Here is an 18416-nt window from a genome sequence, read left to right on the forward strand (position 1 = left end):
TGTACACAGTGAAAACACATTGCTGTAACAAGAATGCATGACTTTCAACTCAATAAAATCCCATTTTTTTTTTACATTTTGTTTTGTTGAAGCCTTAAAGCGACTGTTAGTTTTTTTTTTTTTTTTTTTTGCAGACTTGGTCAAAAAAGGGAAAAAACATATTGCAGAGACATAAGTATTCAGACCCTTTGCTATGACACTATGGCTTTGGAAGAAAGCAGATACTGCTCATCATCCAATACCATCCCTACAGTGAAACATAGTAATGGCAGCATCATGCTGTTTGGGTGTTATTCAGCAACTGGGACAGAGACTTCTCCAAAATGCTGTTTCCAACAAGACAATGACCCAAAGCACACAGCCAAGACAACACAGGAGAGGCTTAGAGAAGTGAAATTCCTTCAGTGGCTCAGCCACAGCTCTGACATTAACCCAATAGGACATGTCTGGAGAGAGCTGACAGTGGCTGTCCACCGACATTCCCCCATCCAACCTGACAGAATCTGAGGAGATCTGCAGAGAAAAATGGCTGAAAATCCCCTGATCCAAGTGTAAACCTTGTGGCATCATACCCAAGAATTGCTGCCAAAGGTGCTTCATCTAAGTGCTGTGTAAAGGGCCTGAATACTGATGTCACTTGTGATTGTGGAGTATTGGGTGCTGAGTAATTGTAAGGGGAAGGTTCTTATAGCATAAGGCTACAACATGACAAAATTGTGAAAGGGTCTGAAACTTTCTGAATGCATTGTATACACCCATAGTGTCCTCCTCCTGCCTTTTTATAAAGCAAAAGCATATAAAGCAAGACAGATTTATTTACTAATGGTTTCACCATACAACTAGTGTAGATCGCCGCATCGCTGTTGATTTTTCCTGAATGCTCTCAAATATGTTAAAAGATTTTTAAGTAGATAAGTGGTTGCTTATATACTTGTAATCCTTTTACAGCAAAGCCATTAACAAATCCCCCCCTTTTTGTCTTTATATTAAAGTTTTTATTCTTTGCCTGAGAGGCTTTAGGTCAGGAGATGAAACATCACAGTAAATGTATACAGTTTTCTATAGTTTCCTCTAAATGTATCTTACTACATGCTTAGCCCACTTCAGTAACATCCTATTGGCTTTGTTTCCATTTCTTCCACAGCATCAGGAACAAGTGCTGAACGATCTTGTGGATGGGAAAGAAATATACAACACAATCAGGCGAAAAACAAAGGATGCTTTTTACAAAAACATTGTGAAGAAAGGGTATCTCCTAAAGAAAAGTGAGTGTATTGGACACATGTACACAACACGATTCATATCATTTTGTCAGGTATTAAACTAGGTTCCTATTTTCCTCTACACACCAATAATTAGGCTGGGACCAGAAGGAGATTTTGCAGTATTTGTCCATCAGCATCTATACGTTACATCCAGATTTCACTTATTCATTGAGGGTGTGAAAATCAGAGGCATTTGTACCACATAATGAGCATTCAGCAACATACACTTCAATGGATAGTAAAACCTCTTTCAGCATTGTACTGTACTTGGCTGCGGTGTGGAATCTACACTGCAAATCTGTAGTACCTGAGTATTAGGTCCCATTTACAGGAGGCATGGGGGTGTAGCATACAGATTTGTAAACTACTTAAACTATTTAAACGTATTTTCTGCCGTATGCACAGGAGGTAGCTATTGTCATGTAGTTCTTTCTGGTCTGCCATAGTGCTTCCTGCTGTCAGGAGCTGTCCAGAGCATGAGCCCTGGGGGTTTGCTCTTTTTCTGGTCAGTTCCTATCACATTTTCTTTTCTCTAGAACACCCACTTAAGAAGTTGGTATAAACAAAATCAGAACTATCAGTACATATTGTGGGGAAATTGGCATTTTAGTTTTTGCACAATTGCTGTCAGCTCTTCTCTGCAGTAACAGCTGCCATTTTGTAGAACTGGTTTTAGAGCCCTTACCTTGATCTTTTTGTGACTAGACTTCATGGATGACAACATGCTCAGATAACAAGTGAAGGATATTACAATGTATTGTACATCGGAGCATATTGTATTGTAATCATAACCAGGCTCCAAATACAGCCTGTTCATCAGGCTAATCCTTGGACCGGGCAGGGGTGCTGGGCGGTGGTCTGGTCAGCTTTCCAACTACTGACTCGTAGCTAACATGATGTGTGTGTTTCTTTTTTTTGTAGGTAAAGGAAAACGGTGGAAGAACTTGTATTTTATCTTAGAGGGTAATGATGCCCAACTTATTTTTTTTGAGAGTGAGAAACGTGCAACAAAGCCCAAAGGATTAATTGATTTGAGTGTGTGTTCTGTCTATGTAGTCCATGACAGTCTGTTTGGCAGGTGAGAGGTTCCAACCAAATGTGTTTTCTCCTACTCCTATTCTCTAGCAGAAATTTAGTTAGCTACCATATACATTGATTTTTTTTCCCCCTTTGTCACTGGCTGTTGGTAAGGCTGGGGCTACATTATGATTTTGACGACAACATTCTGTGCATATAATAGTGTCACACCTAATGTAAGTAAATGGGGTTCCATATTAGGGGCAATACAGTGAATTTTGATCACATTTGACAGCCATAACAGTGTAGTCCCGGCCTTTAGCAGCCATACCAACAAGTTACTGGGGAGTCTCTTGCTTCAGGGAATTTGTGTACACCTATACAGCGGGTAACAATGGGGGTTGAGTTTTTCGGAACCATATTTCTCACACCTATAAAGGTTTTTGGGGTGGGTTCTAATCCAGCACTGCCATGTGCTCAGTCCTATTGAAACAGAGCTAGGTCCCCTCTGTGTATTGTATATGTCTGTTAAAATATACAATACACAGAGGCAAGCTGTCTGTCAGTGTTGATCAATTTGTTTTAATAATAAAGCTATATTACTTTGTAATAAAAATTAATAAAAATGAATGGATACCATTTTATCCATCAACTGTTATATGTTGAGTGACCGCAGTAAGGGCCCTTGCACACTGAGTAAAAGAGGCTGAACTTATGAGCGGAGTCCGCACAAGGATTCTACTCAAAATTCTACCCATCCTATTTCTTTAATGGGATTTCTCTTGCGCCTTTCCTCTCCCCTCAAAGAATGAACATGTTAATTCTTTTAGTGGAGAGTCACAAGAGAAATATCTTTGAAGAAATAGGATGGGTAGAATTTTCAGTGGAATCCACCGTGCGGACTCCGCTCATAAGTTTAGCCTCTGGAAGTCAGTGTGGAATGGCCCTTAGGGGCATCAAAGGGGCAACAAAGAATGAGTTTGTGTCAGGAGCTTCAGTAATGTCCAAGCCCGCCTGATCCCCACTCTGATCAAGAGCAGATGACAGCTTTTTGAGTAGAAAAGGAAACTTTTGCTTAAAAGTGTTTCTTAAAATTACTTATGCCATTGATTACTGAAAAGTGACATTTAAATGACAGTTACACTTTAAAGGGGTAGTCCACCCAAATTTTTTTTCTTTCAAATCAACTGCTGCCATGAAGTGACAGAGATTTGTAATTTACTTCTATTAAAAAATCTCAAGCCTTCCAGTACTTATCAGCTGCTGTATGCCCAACAGGAAGTTGTATTATTTCCAGTCTGGAGAGCAGGAGGGGTTTTCTATGGGGATTTGCTCCTGCTTTGGACAGTTCCTGACATGGACAGAGGAGGCAACAGAGAGCACTGGGTCAGACAGGAAAGAAAACACCACTTCCTGCTGGACATACAGCAGCTAATAAGTACTGGAAGACTTAAGATTTTTTAATAGAAGTGAATTACAAATCTCTGGCACTTTATGGCACCAGTTGATTTGAAAGAAATTTTTTTTGGGTGGACTACCCCTTTAAGGCTTAAAACCAGCAGAGCAGATTATACAAGAAGTAGATAAGAGCTATGCTCTGCAGTCTACAAGTGAGAACCCATTTCGGTTATGTCAGTATGTGCCCCTTGTTGTTTATTTAAAGGAAAACTGTCACTATGAAAATACTATCTAATCTGTTGATATATATATATATACACACACACACACACACACACTGCTCCTTCTGCTCTATAATTTGATGCTGATAGATTAGGTATCAATTTCATGGTGACCTGTTCGCTTTAATTGTTCGCATATTTGCTACATACAAAAATATCACATCCATGGCTGTCTGTGTTTTCACTGTGTATCACCACTTGCCATATGTCACTGTTATTTAAGTATTGGAAGTTGGGGGGGAGGGTTTCTTATTTAAACATATAATGCCTTGCTCATCTTGCAGTGTTGCTGATAATAGAATATAGTTATAGTTGTTTCTATAATATAGACTGATATCTTAAATATGTAGGTTGAGAAATCTTTAGTTCAATTTATGTTCTGGTCTTTTTTTCAGGCCAAACTGTTTCCAAATTGTAGTTCAGCACTTTAGTGAAGAGCATTATATATTCTATTTTGCTGGGGAAACTCCAGAACAAGCTGAGGTAATTTTATATCACATATGTGGACATAAGGATGTGATGATGTGTATCTGTGCTTTTTCTTAAAGGGGTTGTCCGGCGATAAAAAATTATTCACAGAATAACACACATTACAAAGTTATACAACTTTGTAATGTAAGTTATGTCTGTGAATGGCCCCCTTCCCCGTGTCCCCCCCCCCCCCACCCGTGTATCCGGAAGTGTGGTGCGCTATAAATTACCTGTCACGTGCCGACCACGGTCTCCGATCCTCAGCAGTGACGTCTTCTTCGGGAGGCCGGCGGATCTTCCCGAGTGCCGGCCACCCTCTGCAGCGTCATCCGAAGCTCAGCCGCGATTGGCTGAGCATAACTGTGCTCAGCCAATCGCGGCTGAGCGGCTGATGACGCAGCGCACAGTTATGCTCAGCCAATCGCGGCTGAGCTTCGGATGACGCTGCAGAGGGCGGCCGGCACTCGGGAAGATCCGCCGGCCTCCCGAAGAAGACGTCACTGCTGAGGATCGGAGACCGTGGACGACACGAGATGCGGTGAGTATAATGCACCACACTTCCGGGTCTAGCGTGGGTGGGGGGAAACACGGGGAAGGGGGCCATTCACAGACATAACATACATTACAAAGTTGTATAACTTTGTAATGTGTGTTATTCTGTGAATAATTTTTTATCGCCGGACAACCCCTTTAATTACTATTAAAGGGAACCAATCACTTAAAAAACGCATGTAAAGCTATGGGAATGTGCTGTAGCAGCACCCAGCACACTTCCCAAACATGCTTTTATACCCCCCGTCCCTGCAATGTACAAGCAAAAAACTTACTTTATAAACTCGGCGCCCTGTATGTAAATTACCCCCAAGTAGTCCTCTGGGAGGGGAGCTGCGGGCAAGTAGTCATGGTCCCTGGGCGTTCTGCAGTGCTAATCACGCCCCTCTGGGCGTGATTAGCCTGCATAATTGTGGCGGCGTCATCGGAGGCGCGCTGTCTTAACGTTAGCACGCCTACGTTCTTGCTGTGCCGCTCATGCGCAGTACAGCAGGTCCGGTCTGCGCCATACTGCGGAAAGCCTCAAACTCATTGCTGGAGATCCGGCAATGAGTTCGAGGCTATTTTGCATCTGCGCAGTACGGCGCAGACCGGACCCGCTGTACTGCGCATGAGCGGCACAGCAAGAACGTAGGCGTGCTGACGTTAGAGACAGCGCGCCTCCGATGACGCCGCCACAATTATGCAGGCTAATCACGCCCAGAGGGGCGTGATTAGCACTGCAGAACGCCCAGGGACCGTGACTACTTGCCCGCAGCTCCCCGCCCAGAGGACTACTTGGGGGTAATTTACATACAGAGCGCCGAGTTTATAAAGTATGTTTTTGGCTTGTACATTGCAGGGACGGGGGGTATAAAAGCATGTTTGGGAAGTGTGCTGGGTGCTGCTACAGCACATTCCTATAGCTTTACATGCGTTTTTTAAGTGATTGGTTCCCTTTAAACCACTGTAAGTTTTTTACATTCTGTCAGTGGAATGTGTTGGGTGATTTTACAAGCAGTTATTGTAGATATATTAGTCCTGCTTATCCCTCCCATACAATATCATTGACTTTTTTCTCTATCAGTGTGTGTGCAGGTTCCTGTTGTTGAATTTTATATCCAAATCATGTTATAAACCTCTATATGAATCACAAATTGGCATCCTCCCCTTGGTCATATCTGGCTCTTAGATAGAACAGTCTGCGGCTGTCAGTGAAAGTTGTGGTTTCAGAATTACTTAAAGGGCTGGCTACTTTATAGTAAAATAGTTTAGTGTACAGTATTAGTAAGTGCACTCACTGCACTTACTGACAACAGCTCCCTGTGTACCTTATAGAGCTAAAATCAGACTCTCCTCTTCTGGGGGAGGGGGGGGGGGGGAAACACCGCAGGGCAGCACAGCCTGGAGGAGAGGAGTCTGATTTTAGCTCTATGAGGTACACAGGGAGCCGTTGTCACTATATACAGTACACTTACTAATACTGTACACTGAACTATTTAACTATAAAGTGGCCAACCCCTTAAGGATCCCCCACACCCCGCTGCAGCAATGGAACTTTTGCTGCTTCCCCATCCCAGTCCAGTGCAGCCTTTGATTCTGATTATGTAGATGGGAGACTGATTCAATGACCATGAATTAAACCTTTTATTCTCATCATATGTGTTTAGGATTGGATGAAAAGTCTTCAGGCATTTTGCAGTCTTCGGAAATCAACACAAGTCTCTACTAATAAACGGCTCAGACAGGTTGGTGTTTCTGTATTCTAACTGGTCATGAATATAAAATGCATACATAAAATAAATTCATACAGTACCAAACTGGTCTTAAAAAAAAATCTATTGGCACGTACTGTAGCAAATATTTAAATGGTTTCTGACCAAACTCACATTTCATATTTGGGGATACCCCATTGTTATCTAGAGTGGGAGTCCCAAATCTTCTGTTCCTACTCCACCTGTATAACCACAGTGAGGAAGAGTTTGTATGGAGCATCGGTCAAGCATGTATCTGGCCGTCGATGGCAAGCAGCTCATTTAGCCTTGAAGCAACCATTGAGTTGAATGGCTATCATTCAGAAAGAGGAATCCACACAGGGGATCCCAAAGAAATTTTGCTGGACAATAAATAATGTATCACAATAAATCTTTATTTACTACACAATTAAAAAGTTACATAAAAAATTGGAGACGAAGGAACAGTACCATACACAGAAATTGGGGAGAGGGGACATGAATCAAAAATAGATAACCTATATATACATATCACTTTTATAATGGTATATTGCACATATTCATGAGATATATAAATATATATGTATATACGTGTGAAAACAAACAGATAGATACCAGTAAGTAACTAATGAAACTGAATATGCTTTAGGTATATAAAATATAAACCAGTGCAAAAGATGTGGAAGAAATCCAAAATATATTTTTGATTTCTTCCACATCTTTTGCACTGGTTTATATTTTATATACCTAAAGCATGGTACTGTTCCTTCGTCTCCAATTTTTAATGTAACTTTTTAATTGTGTAGTAAATAAAGATTTATTGTGATACATTATTTATTGTCCAGCAAAATTTCTTCGGGATCCCCTGTGTGGATTCCTTTTTCTTTATGCTAAATTGCGTTTTTTGCGTATAGGACGGATTATTTAGGGCACCTTGTGGTAGTTAATCGGTGAATGGCTATCATTGTAAAACAAAGCTTGAGTCCTCTAGAACTGGAAATGCTTAGACACAGCAGCGAGTGTTCTGGCTCGGGGGGACGCTGATGTCCCGCTGATTAACTTTATATGCCCTAATTGAACATAGATTTATTTTTAATGCTGACCCACCTTTTATATTTTATATATATATTAAACCTTTTTTTCCCACTTTTCTAGGTCAGCAGTCTTCATTTGCACATAGAAGAAGCGCATAAGCTCCCAGTCAAACATTTCACTAGTCCATATTGTAATATCTACCTGAATAGTGTACAGGTAGCAAAGACACATGCAAGGGAAGGCCAGAATCCTGTGTGGTCGGAAGAGTTTTTCTTTGAGTAAGTATCTATGTATAAAACCTGTGTATGAAATGACAGGAATGGTCTGTAGACTAGATTGCTGATGTCCTGTATCACTGCCCCATACAACTTAAAGCTTAGAGCCGTAATTATGTACATAACCCTCTTGTATGACCAGAGGGGTATTCCTTCAAACATAATGTTTAATGTTCAGTCTCCTTCCCCCAGTTCTCAGCTGCTGTTTTGTGCTGAAGACACAGCCTTTCTCTGTCTTCCCCCCCCCCCTCCTCCTTTTGAGACACATGATGTTAACAAGTCCCTGACTGGCTTTATCTGCAACATTGTAGCTTCTTTGTAATGCTGGGAAGGTTTATCTGAGGTCAAGTTGTTAGTAAACTCACTGTGATTTAACCTCCCAGCATTACAAAGTAGTTACAATGTTGCAGGTAAAGTCAGGGACTTGTTTACATCAGCTGTCTCAGAAGGCAGGGGGAGGAAGGGGAGAGGGAGATAAAGGCTGACACATAAATAGTTGTGTTCAGCAGAAAGCAGTATCTGAGATCTGGGGAAAGGAGACTGAATAGATAATAAGTATGGAATGAATTTGTTAGTTTCACCATGGGCAGCAACATATGAAAAGTTATGTTTGAATGGAATACTCAAATGGTCATTGGTTATAAGAATTTATCTCCCAGCACTGTTACCAACACCAATGAACCATGCACGTGGCACAGAGTTTACCTTTTATTGTTACTAGAGATGAGAGAACCTCGAGCATGCTAGAGTCCATCCGAACCCGAACTTTCGGCATTTGATTAGCGGCGGCTGCTGAAGTTGGATAAAGCTCTAAGGCTATGTGGAAATCATGGATATAGTCATTGGCTGTATCCATGTTTTCCAGACAACCTTAGAGCTTTATCCAAGTTCAGCAGCCCCAGCTAATCAAATACCGAACGTTCGGGTTCGGATCGACTCGAACCTGGTTCGCTCATCTCTAATTGTTACCCGTCTCCTCTGGCTCCGTCATCAGTGGAGTGTTCTTGCTACTCACTGGATGTATATTGCTGAATCAGCATCTCTTTAAAAAGGTTTGTGAGACAAGCACTTGACACTTTGGGATACTTGTACTTACATTTTGTATAATTACATTTACAAAAATTGTTTAAATGACAGGTTATAAAAACATTTAAAAAAAATCTTAGTAGAATAACACATTTAGTTAAAAAAAAAAAATTTCTCTAAATGGAAAGTTTCTAAAACAATTGTGTATTTTGCAGTGATTTATCACCGGATATAAACCGATTTGAAATTAGCCTAAGTAATAAAACAAAGAAAAGCAAAGATCCCGACATATGTGAGTAGTCGAGTTTTAAAATTTTTTTTGTATTTCTAATTGGATTCAGAATTCTTAGTTGCTTGTATATGAATCTTAGCCATGACTTTGTTTTTGTTTCTTTTTCTCCAGTATTTATGCGCTGCCAGTTAAATCGACTACAAAAAGGCCACGCGATAGATGAATGGTTTCAGCTCAGTTCTCACATACCTCTAAAAGGTATAGAGCCTGGGTCTCTGCGTGTCCGAGCAAGGTACTCTATGGAGCGAATCATGCCGGTAGAAGAGTACAACGAGTTTAAAGAGGTATCACTGTTGGCATTTTATTTCCCCTGGATTGCTGCTTTGGGTTTGTGTTCGTTATTCATACATTATTCTTGTTTAGCTATTGTAGTAATTTTTGCCTTTATTCACTTATTAATCCTTAGCGGCAGTTTTTGCACAAACCCATTGAATGTATATATTGTAGTTCCTTAATGAAGTTATTTGTTTGTTTTGCAGCTTATACTGCAGAAGGAGCTGCATGTTGTAAATGCATTGTCGCATGTATGTGGACAGGATCGAACAGTACTTGCTAGCATTTTACTGCGGATTTTCCTGCATGAGAAAGTGGAATATTTACTATTGCGAACACTAAATGACAAAGAGATCAGTGTGGAAGGTATGGAACATCTGATTTAGGTTTTTCTATGTCGGTATTTTTTTCGTAGTGTAGAAGGACTTTTTAACCCCTTCAAGACAGAGCCCTTTGCTGCACAAAAGTCCGGGTCAGATTAATGCACTGTTCCTCCCCGCCTTCTAAGTGCCATAGCGCTTTCTTTTTTCCACCTTCAGGGCTGGTTGGGGGTCGTTTTTCTGCGCCATGATCTCTAATTTTTATAAATATCACATTGGTGTAACAGAAAAAATTTGATCGCTTTTTTATAAATTTTTTTCCCCTCATATATAATTTATTAAAATCAGAAATCCTGGTGTGTGTGTGTTTTTCTTTTTTCCCGTTTACCCCGTTCACCGTGCGGGAACAATAATGTTATATTTTAATAGATCAGACAGTTCCGCAGGCTACAATATGTAATTTATTTTTTTATTTTATTTTATTTTTGTAATAGGCACGGGGGTCATTTAAACTTTTATTGGGATGGGAGTTTATACAGGTTTTTTAATACTTTTAAAAAAAAATTTTGTTACACTTTTTATCAATGTTAAACATGCACTCAATAGATTGCATGTACTGTTCTATGCTATGCCATAGTATAGATCAGTGTTATCGGCGATCTATGTATGATCCCATGCCTGAGAGCAGGGCTCTATACATAGTGGTTAATGATACGCAGCTGCCTCTCATTACCTCCGGCCCCGGACACACTGATGTGTGCCGGACCGCTCTCACTGCAGAGGTCCCACACACATCTACAGCCCCGTCAGTGTAGGAACATATATGTACATTCCTACTGCACAGGGTGTGTGCAGTAAGAATGTATTTATACATGTTGCTGACGGGAAGGGGTTAAAGTGCTACAGTGATGAGTGTAACTGTGGCATTAGACCTATGCATCAGTGGCAATTCATTCTGTCTACAAAGAGTAACAAGTCTTACTAGACTTTTTCAGGGAATCGGAGCGCTTGTAAAACAGAATTTCGCTTGGCAGAACAAATGGCGGCTGATGCTTTAGTTACAGTTTTGTGGATCTGTATTATTGTGCGCTTATCACCAGAGAGGAGTTATACATCATGGTTTACAGCTAAATAGTTTCATAAAATTTTTATATTTTCCCACAATATAGATGAAGCTACAACTCTCTTTCGGGCCACAACCTTAGCAAGTACCCTCATGGAGCAATACATGAAGGCAACTGCTACTCCATTTGTTCATCATGCTTTGAAAGACACGATTTTAAAAATAATGGACAGCAAACAGTCGTGTGAGGTAAGAAAACTCTAGTGCTGAAGCATCCGGTTTAATACTGCCTCACTGTCACAATTCTTATCGTAATAAAGTCCACAACTTAGTTGGTGTGAAGTCTGTTACATTAGTTCCTACATCTTTTGCACATCCTTTATCTACCACTGTATCTGTTTATACAGCTAAATCCCTCTAAGCTGGAGAAGAATGAAGATGTGAACGCTAACCTGGCGCACCTCTTGGCTTTACTTTCAGAGCTGGTGGAAAAAATTTTTATGGCAGCAGAAATACTTCCTCCGTAAGTCAGCAGCTCTTGTTCTAATAGATGAGTATGAATTATTTATTATGGTTTGTAACTTGGTCACTTAGGCAGTCAGCATCTAGATTCCTCTATTTTCCCATAAACGGCCACACTCCCATTGTGTGTCTGTGTATGGCAGCCAGACATTTGATGTCATTCAGTGGATGCCAGATTACAGATGGAATACTGTATTTTGTATGTGTGTCCTGTGCTCTAACATGCACCTACAAATAGACTGTGTGAAGATTTTGTTAGGGAGATTCTGCTTAAAAATATCTTTTGATATGTTGCTGCTTTTGGGGATAACATAACAAAATGGCGCATGCTTACCTTTCCACGCTCCCCTGGTGTCCTTTCCTGGCTGACCGCGCTATCACTGCTTAAGTCCATCTCAGGAGTGGAAGCGGGATCATCTCAGCGGGAGACCTGTAGGCAGACTCCAAGAGAACACAAAGGTAAGCATAAGCTGTTATGTTTTCCCCATTGGCAGCAACATATCAAAAAATATTTTTGAGCAGAATACCACTTTACGGTAGCTTCACACGTACCCGATTTGCAGCAAATTTGATGTTGCGAGTTTGCAGCGAAATCCGCTGCGAACCTGCTACAGTGAACTTTTACTCCGCTGTGAGTATGTAACCCGGCCCCTTTAGCTGCCTGCAGGATACATTACCTGCTCTGCGTTGCATATGCATGTGAGGCTCCCAGCTCCCTTTTGGTCCCGCTTAGCTAATCAGTGACTGTGGCAGAGCTGTGCACTGATTGAGCAGGACCGACGCCGAGCAGGTAGTGTATGCTACGGGCGCCTAAAGGGGGCTGGGTTACATACTCGCAGCGAAATGAAAATTCTGCTGTGGGTACGTAAAACAATTGAAGTTCACTGTACCAGGATTCGCAGCATATTTCGCTGCAAACTCGCAGCGTTAAATCCGCTGTGAATCCGGTACGTTTGAACCTAACCTTAAGGTCACTTAACAATAAGTTGATTTTACAGTGTCCACTGGGACCCCTCAGTGGTTAATGTTCAGTTTCCTGCAGTTCCACCACAAAGAAAACAACATTACTTAGCACCAAGGGGATTTGCGGATAATAAAGTTGGAAGGCATCCTGAGCCACTGAGCACTACTTGGCAAAGGATGAAGATCTTGAACCCCACAGCTCACTGTTAACTTAGACTTTCCCATATGAAAATACACTCTAAACTAGACATAACTTCTAAATAACAGTGGATTGTGCCAACTTAAATCCAACTTCTCATGTCTCTTGTTGAGGGAAATTATCAGGCTGTGTCCATAGGTAAGGTTTTTGTGAGCATTGCATGTCTACTGAGATGTGTAGTTGAGCAAATGACTATAGACACTTTGTGTCCCCAGTCTTTCACCTCTGTGACAGAATATGTAATAATATCACATATCATATTCAATATCTTTTAACAGAACGTTGAGATATATATATGGGTGCTTACAACGATCTGTCCAACAAAAGTGGCCTTCTAATACAACGATGAGGACAAGAGTTGTTAGGTAAGTGGCTATGTGCAGTATAATTGCTGAAGCTCTATTCCTGACTGCACATTCCAAGGAACTCAAGACACAGATGCTGGCTGCTTCTAACCCTGTGCCTTTCACATGGCACATACCCTAGGGGAACAAGTCGTCTGTTGCCGACTTGTTATCTTTTAGAGTTAGCTTTGCCTTTTATGTGGCTTTTAACAATTTCTTTACCAGAACCTACATGGCTGTGAATTTAATTATAAAAAAAATTTAAGTGCAAAAAATGATTGGGGCCTTTATGTTGTTTACGACTTTAATGTTTTCTTTATTCATTTTTTTTAAGTGGCTTTGTTTTTCTGCGATTAATCTGCCCTGCTATCCTTAATCCAAGGATGTTTAATATCATCTCTGGTAAGTAATCTTAAAGTATCTTTGTCCCTTTCTCAAATGTTAAAGCTTTTTGTCACTTTTTAGAACATTGCTTTTATATACCCACTGGTGTTCAGTTTATGCCCTTTCAGAACATATGTTTAGTGCCGTTAAGAAAAAGCAACTTGTAGCACACTGAACTTTACAAGCCGGCCTGCACAAAATCAGATATGACTTTGCTGCTGGAGTCCAAGAGAATCTGGGGGGTGGAATGGAGCTGATGAGCTCTATTCCACCAACCGGTGGACACATTAGATGATGATGAGCAAGGAAATATAGTGAACAGCAGGTGGCGCCATAACAAGTATACCATATTTTTCGCTTTATGAGACAAACTTTTCCCCTTCACCAAACTGGGGGGAAAAACTCTTTTATATTTGCATCTTATAAAGCGAATTTGCCCCTGCACATGACATTTGGTATCAGTAGCCCTCTCTTAGATTGCTCTGAAAGCAGTGGCGAAAGGGAGTTAACCCTCAATGAGCAGTAGGAGGGTATGTAGAAAGAATGAATTATTGCCACATTCTCTGCTACAGGTCATTAAGGGTTAACTTTTCGGCGTCACTGCTCCCAAAACAACCTGAGCAACCTTACACAGAGGGCAACTAATACCAAATGCAGCACATTTTGCCGTTAGGAGCACTGCCGTGTCATCCGGCCCATCCCTTTTTAATGATAATTAATGGAGGGGGCAGGCAGTGCTCCTAACGCTGCTCTGAAGCAGAATTTACCCCGACTAACAGCGCTAGACCGGTGCCGAGGAGGAAGGTGAAACACATACCTTCCTCTTCAGCATCCCCAGCAATATAGGGGTCTATCAGCAGGTTAGATTCGTCTAACCTGCTGATACTTCCCCTTTAAAATGAGAATTGCTTTGAATAGGTAGCAGTAGTAGTATGGATCTTTCCATTATACTTTTTCTGTGTTTCATTAATGTTTTTTGTCTGAAATATACAAAATACTAACCAATTCTGCTACATGTAAAAAATGGGAATAGATTGGTAATTGCACTTATTTCTGTTAACCCCCTCTTCTCTACCATGACAGATTCGCCCTCACCAACTGCAGCAAGAACACTGACACTGGTCGCCAAGTCTTTACAAAATTTAGCAAATTTGGTTGAATTTGGAGCCAAAGTAAGAACTATTTTTGCACAGTTTATAATTCCTCTGTGTTTTTTAATTTGTTTTATGCATTTAGAACAGACTTTTCCACATGCACTAATAAACTGAGCTGCCTCTGGTGTGTTACTATAAAGTTTTTGGAAGAGAGGCCTCTTTCATCAATGGCAGCCTCTAGACAGCCACCATATGTATGCACAGGGACTTAAAGGGAACCAATCACTTTCCCGTTGTAGTCTGAATTGGGCCCCATCCATATGCCTTATAAGACATTCTGAAGAGACATTTTCCGACTCTGAGCCTAAACAGAGTAAAGCCCCTATTCTACGGACCGACAGGAGCAAACGAGCGATATCAGCGCCCGTTTGCTCCTTGTTCCTCGCTCGCTGCCACCGCTATTCCATGTGGCAGCAGCGAGCGGGTGAGTCCGGGGGGCTGCCCGGGTGATCGTTAGATCGTCCGGGCAGCCCATAGGCGATAGTGGCGGTCTGCTGCCGCCGCTCCTATTCATCATGTTGAAAAGACAAACGACACAATGATCAGCCAACATGAACGTTCATGTCGGCTGATTGTTGCCTTTTTTTCAACGGGACGATTGTCGGCCGTAACACTTAATATCGGCCAAATATCGGCCAAGTACAGCCAATAATCATTCCGTGGAATAGGGCCTTAACTCTACAAGACCTACTTTTGTCTTGGCAAAATTGAGCCATGCTTGTATTACATGGACAGCCACTCATTTGAATGACCACCATGTAATACAAGATTTTCCCTGTAAGGCCATATTCTTCCCCAGCAACATAAACTGTTGGCCTGGGGTGCTGGAAATGGTGAACAGCTGATTATGACGGCAGCTAGATTTCGACAGATTGTGTCTGTTAAGGGTCCATTTACACAGATTATCTGACAGATTATCTGCCAAAGATTTGAAGCCAAAACCAGGAATGGATTTTAAGAGGAGAAATCTCAGTCTTTCCTTTATGACCTGATCTCTGTTTATAGTCTGTTACTGGCTTCGGCTTCAAATCTTTGGCAGATAATCTGTCTGATAATCTTTCTGTGTAAATGGACCCTTAGACAAATCCCTTAAGGTAAGTTGTGCGTAATTTTGTTTTGTCACCTGATCCATCCCTAGTATATTAGAGATGGCATGTGTGACATATGCTTATAAATATTTAGAATTTATGTGGCTAAATCAATTCAGCTAGTCTGTGTTACAGTAAAACCTCTTTAAGATGACCACCCAAAATTACACTAAGAAGACCACACCTCGAGAGACCAATTATTAAAGGGTTTAATGAGTATATATTATATGTGCATATAGATATAAATGAATATCTTAAGGAGGTATTCTCACTTCTGCATGTTATGGGATAACTTGCAGATCCGACCACTGGTTCCCCTTCCAATCCTGAGAATACCAGTAAACTCTTCCCTCGAATGAATTCCCTGTGGGCATTTTGAACGTTGCCCACCGCAGTGCCAGAGAATAAATAGACTGTCTGTTCCGTGGCCACTCTAGTCATTCAGGGACACAGTTTACTGATGTTCTCAGGATTGGAGGGATACCAATGGCCGAACTCCCACTGCAAAGGCCCTATTACACTAAACTATTATTGCCCAATTACTGGCTGTTATGGCCGATAATCATTTAGTGCAAACGCGCATGTTGAAAGGAAACGATCAGCCAACATACACTCACGGGCCACTTTATTAGGTACACCTGTCCAACTGCACGTTACCACTTAATTTCTAATCAGCCAATCACATGGCGGCAACTCAGTGCATTTAGGCATGCAGACATGGTCAAGACAATCTCCTGCAGTTCAAACCGAGCATCAGTATGGGGAAGAAAGGTGATTTAAGTGCCTTTGAACGTGGCATGGTTGTTGGTGCCAGAAGGGCTGGTCTGAGTATTTCAGAAACTGCTGATCTACTGGGATTTTTACGCACAACCATCTCTAGGGTTTACAGAGAATGGTCCGAAAAAGAAAAAACATCCAGTAAGCGGCAGTTGTGTGGGCGGAAATGCCTTGTTGATGCCAGAGGTCAGAGGAGAATGGGCAGACTGGTTCGAGCTGATAGAAAGGCAACAGTGACTCAAATAGCCAACCGTTACAACCAAGGTAGGCAGAAGAGCATCTCTGAACGCACAGTACGTCGAACTTTGAGGCAGATGGGCTACAGCAGCAGAAGACCACACCGGGTGCCACTCCTTTCAGCTAAGAACAGGAAACTGAGGCTACAATTTGCAAAAGTTCATCGAAATTGGACAGTAGAAGATTGGAAAAACGTTGCCTGGTCTGATGAGTCTCGATTTCTGCTGCGACATTCGGATGGTAGGGTCAGAATTTGGCGTCAACAACATGAAAGCATGGATCCATCCTGCCTTGTATCAACGGTTCAGGCTGGTGGTGGTGGTGTCATGGTGTGGGGAATATTTTCTTGGCACTCTTCGGGCCCCTTGGTACCAATTGAGCATCGTTGCAACGCCACAGCCTACCTGAGTATTGTTGCTGACCATGTCCATCCCTTTATGACCACAATGTACCCAACATCTGATGGCTACTTTCAGCAGGATAATGCACCATGTCATAAAGCTAGAATCATCTCAGACTGGTTTCTTGAACATGACAATGAGTTCACTGTACTCCAATGGCCTCCACAGTCACCAGATCTCAATCAAATAGAGCATCTTTGGGATGTGGTGGAACGGGAGATTCGCATCATGGATGTGCAGCCGACAAATCTGCGCCAAATGTGTGATGCCATCATGTCAATATGGACCAAAATCTCTGAGGAATGCTTCCAGCACCTTGTTGAATCTATGCCACGAAGAATTGAGGCAGTTCTGAAGGCAAAAGGGGGTCCAACCCGTTACTAGCATGGTGTACCTAGTAAAGGGGCCGGTGAGTGTACATGCATGACTTTATGTAGTAGTAGTGGTGGCAGCGGACCGCTGCTGCTTTAAATGGGCCATCCGAATGATCGAAGGATCATTCAGGTGGCCCCTCCTGCTGTTCCTCAAGCAGGGAGCAAGGGTGAAGCTAGTACTGAGCTGAGGTTGGATTATCGGACCATGTAATACATCCTTAAGTTATTCCCTTTCCTATGGGAAGGGGATTACTTGCTGAATTGAGAATACTTCTTTTAAAGAAGGTGGTAGTCTACAATTGGTGATGTTTTTTCACTGTATAACTTTAAAAGTTTTCAATGTAAAGTGAGTAGACTTGAATTGTTGCTGTAAGTTCAGATAAGCGCTCTTCTGGTGTCCAAGTGACTTGTGAACTGGTAATCCATTGAGTTTAGTAGTGCACATAAATGTTTAATAATGTCTTACAATATAGAATACAAGTCATCCCTTTAGACCATTCATTTCAGTTTAATATATTGGCTTACACTGTGTACCAATAACCCTTGCTGCATTCTTAGTATACATGCACGAAGTACAAAATACAATCTAATAACAATTCCTTTTATTCTGGTTGGCACGGGAGGGACATGATGGCGCTGTGCCACAAAGCTGCGTTATTAACTCCGGAGCTGTAAGAAAACAAGCTTTATTTACTTTAATCTCTTAACTGGATCTGCTTCTGCACTTGTCATTGCATGACCTCCATTCCATTGTAAGTGTAGACCATCATCCATCTTATTTTGCCACTCTCACTGTACTGTAGCCACAGCAAAAAAAAAAAAAAAAAAGTTTTATTTATTTTTTTATGTTGGGTCTTCAACTTGACCTAGTGTTCTTCTCAATTGGAACTACTTAGCTGAAACTGTAATGTGCTTCAACTTACTGTGAGAGAGGGTTTAATATCTATATATTCATTGCTTTACTGTTCAGTGCCTGGGATAATGCAGACATAC

At 41.5% G+C, this 18416-nt stretch overlaps 1 protein-coding gene across 1 annotated transcript in view; it reads left to right on the forward strand.

Annotated features, from left to right (window-relative positions):
• The window catches only part of RASA1 (RAS p21 protein activator 1), a 57933-nt gene that overhangs the window by 33208 nt on the left and 6309 nt on the right, over positions 1 to 18416 (forward strand). Inside the window, exons 10-22 of the mRNA XM_069962883.1 lie at positions 1145 to 1265; positions 2187 to 2343; positions 4357 to 4444; positions 6634 to 6711; positions 7852 to 8009; positions 9248 to 9324; positions 9436 to 9608; positions 9804 to 9963; positions 11087 to 11229; positions 11388 to 11503; positions 12943 to 13029; positions 13343 to 13410; positions 14476 to 14564. Coding sequence (XP_069818984.1) covers positions 1145 to 1265; positions 2187 to 2343; positions 4357 to 4444; positions 6634 to 6711; positions 7852 to 8009; positions 9248 to 9324; positions 9436 to 9608; positions 9804 to 9963; positions 11087 to 11229; positions 11388 to 11503; positions 12943 to 13029; positions 13343 to 13410; positions 14476 to 14564 — 1515 coding nt within the window. The remainder of the gene's footprint in view (positions 1 to 1144; positions 1266 to 2186; positions 2344 to 4356; positions 4445 to 6633; positions 6712 to 7851; positions 8010 to 9247; positions 9325 to 9435; positions 9609 to 9803; positions 9964 to 11086; positions 11230 to 11387; positions 11504 to 12942; positions 13030 to 13342; positions 13411 to 14475; positions 14565 to 18416) is intronic.

The sequence above is a fragment of the Dendropsophus ebraccatus genome, chromosome 3, assembly GCF_027789765.1.
Source record: "Dendropsophus ebraccatus isolate aDenEbr1 chromosome 3, aDenEbr1.pat, whole genome shotgun sequence".
Classification (NCBI taxonomy): Eukaryota; Metazoa; Chordata; class Amphibia; order Anura; family Hylidae; genus Dendropsophus; species Dendropsophus ebraccatus.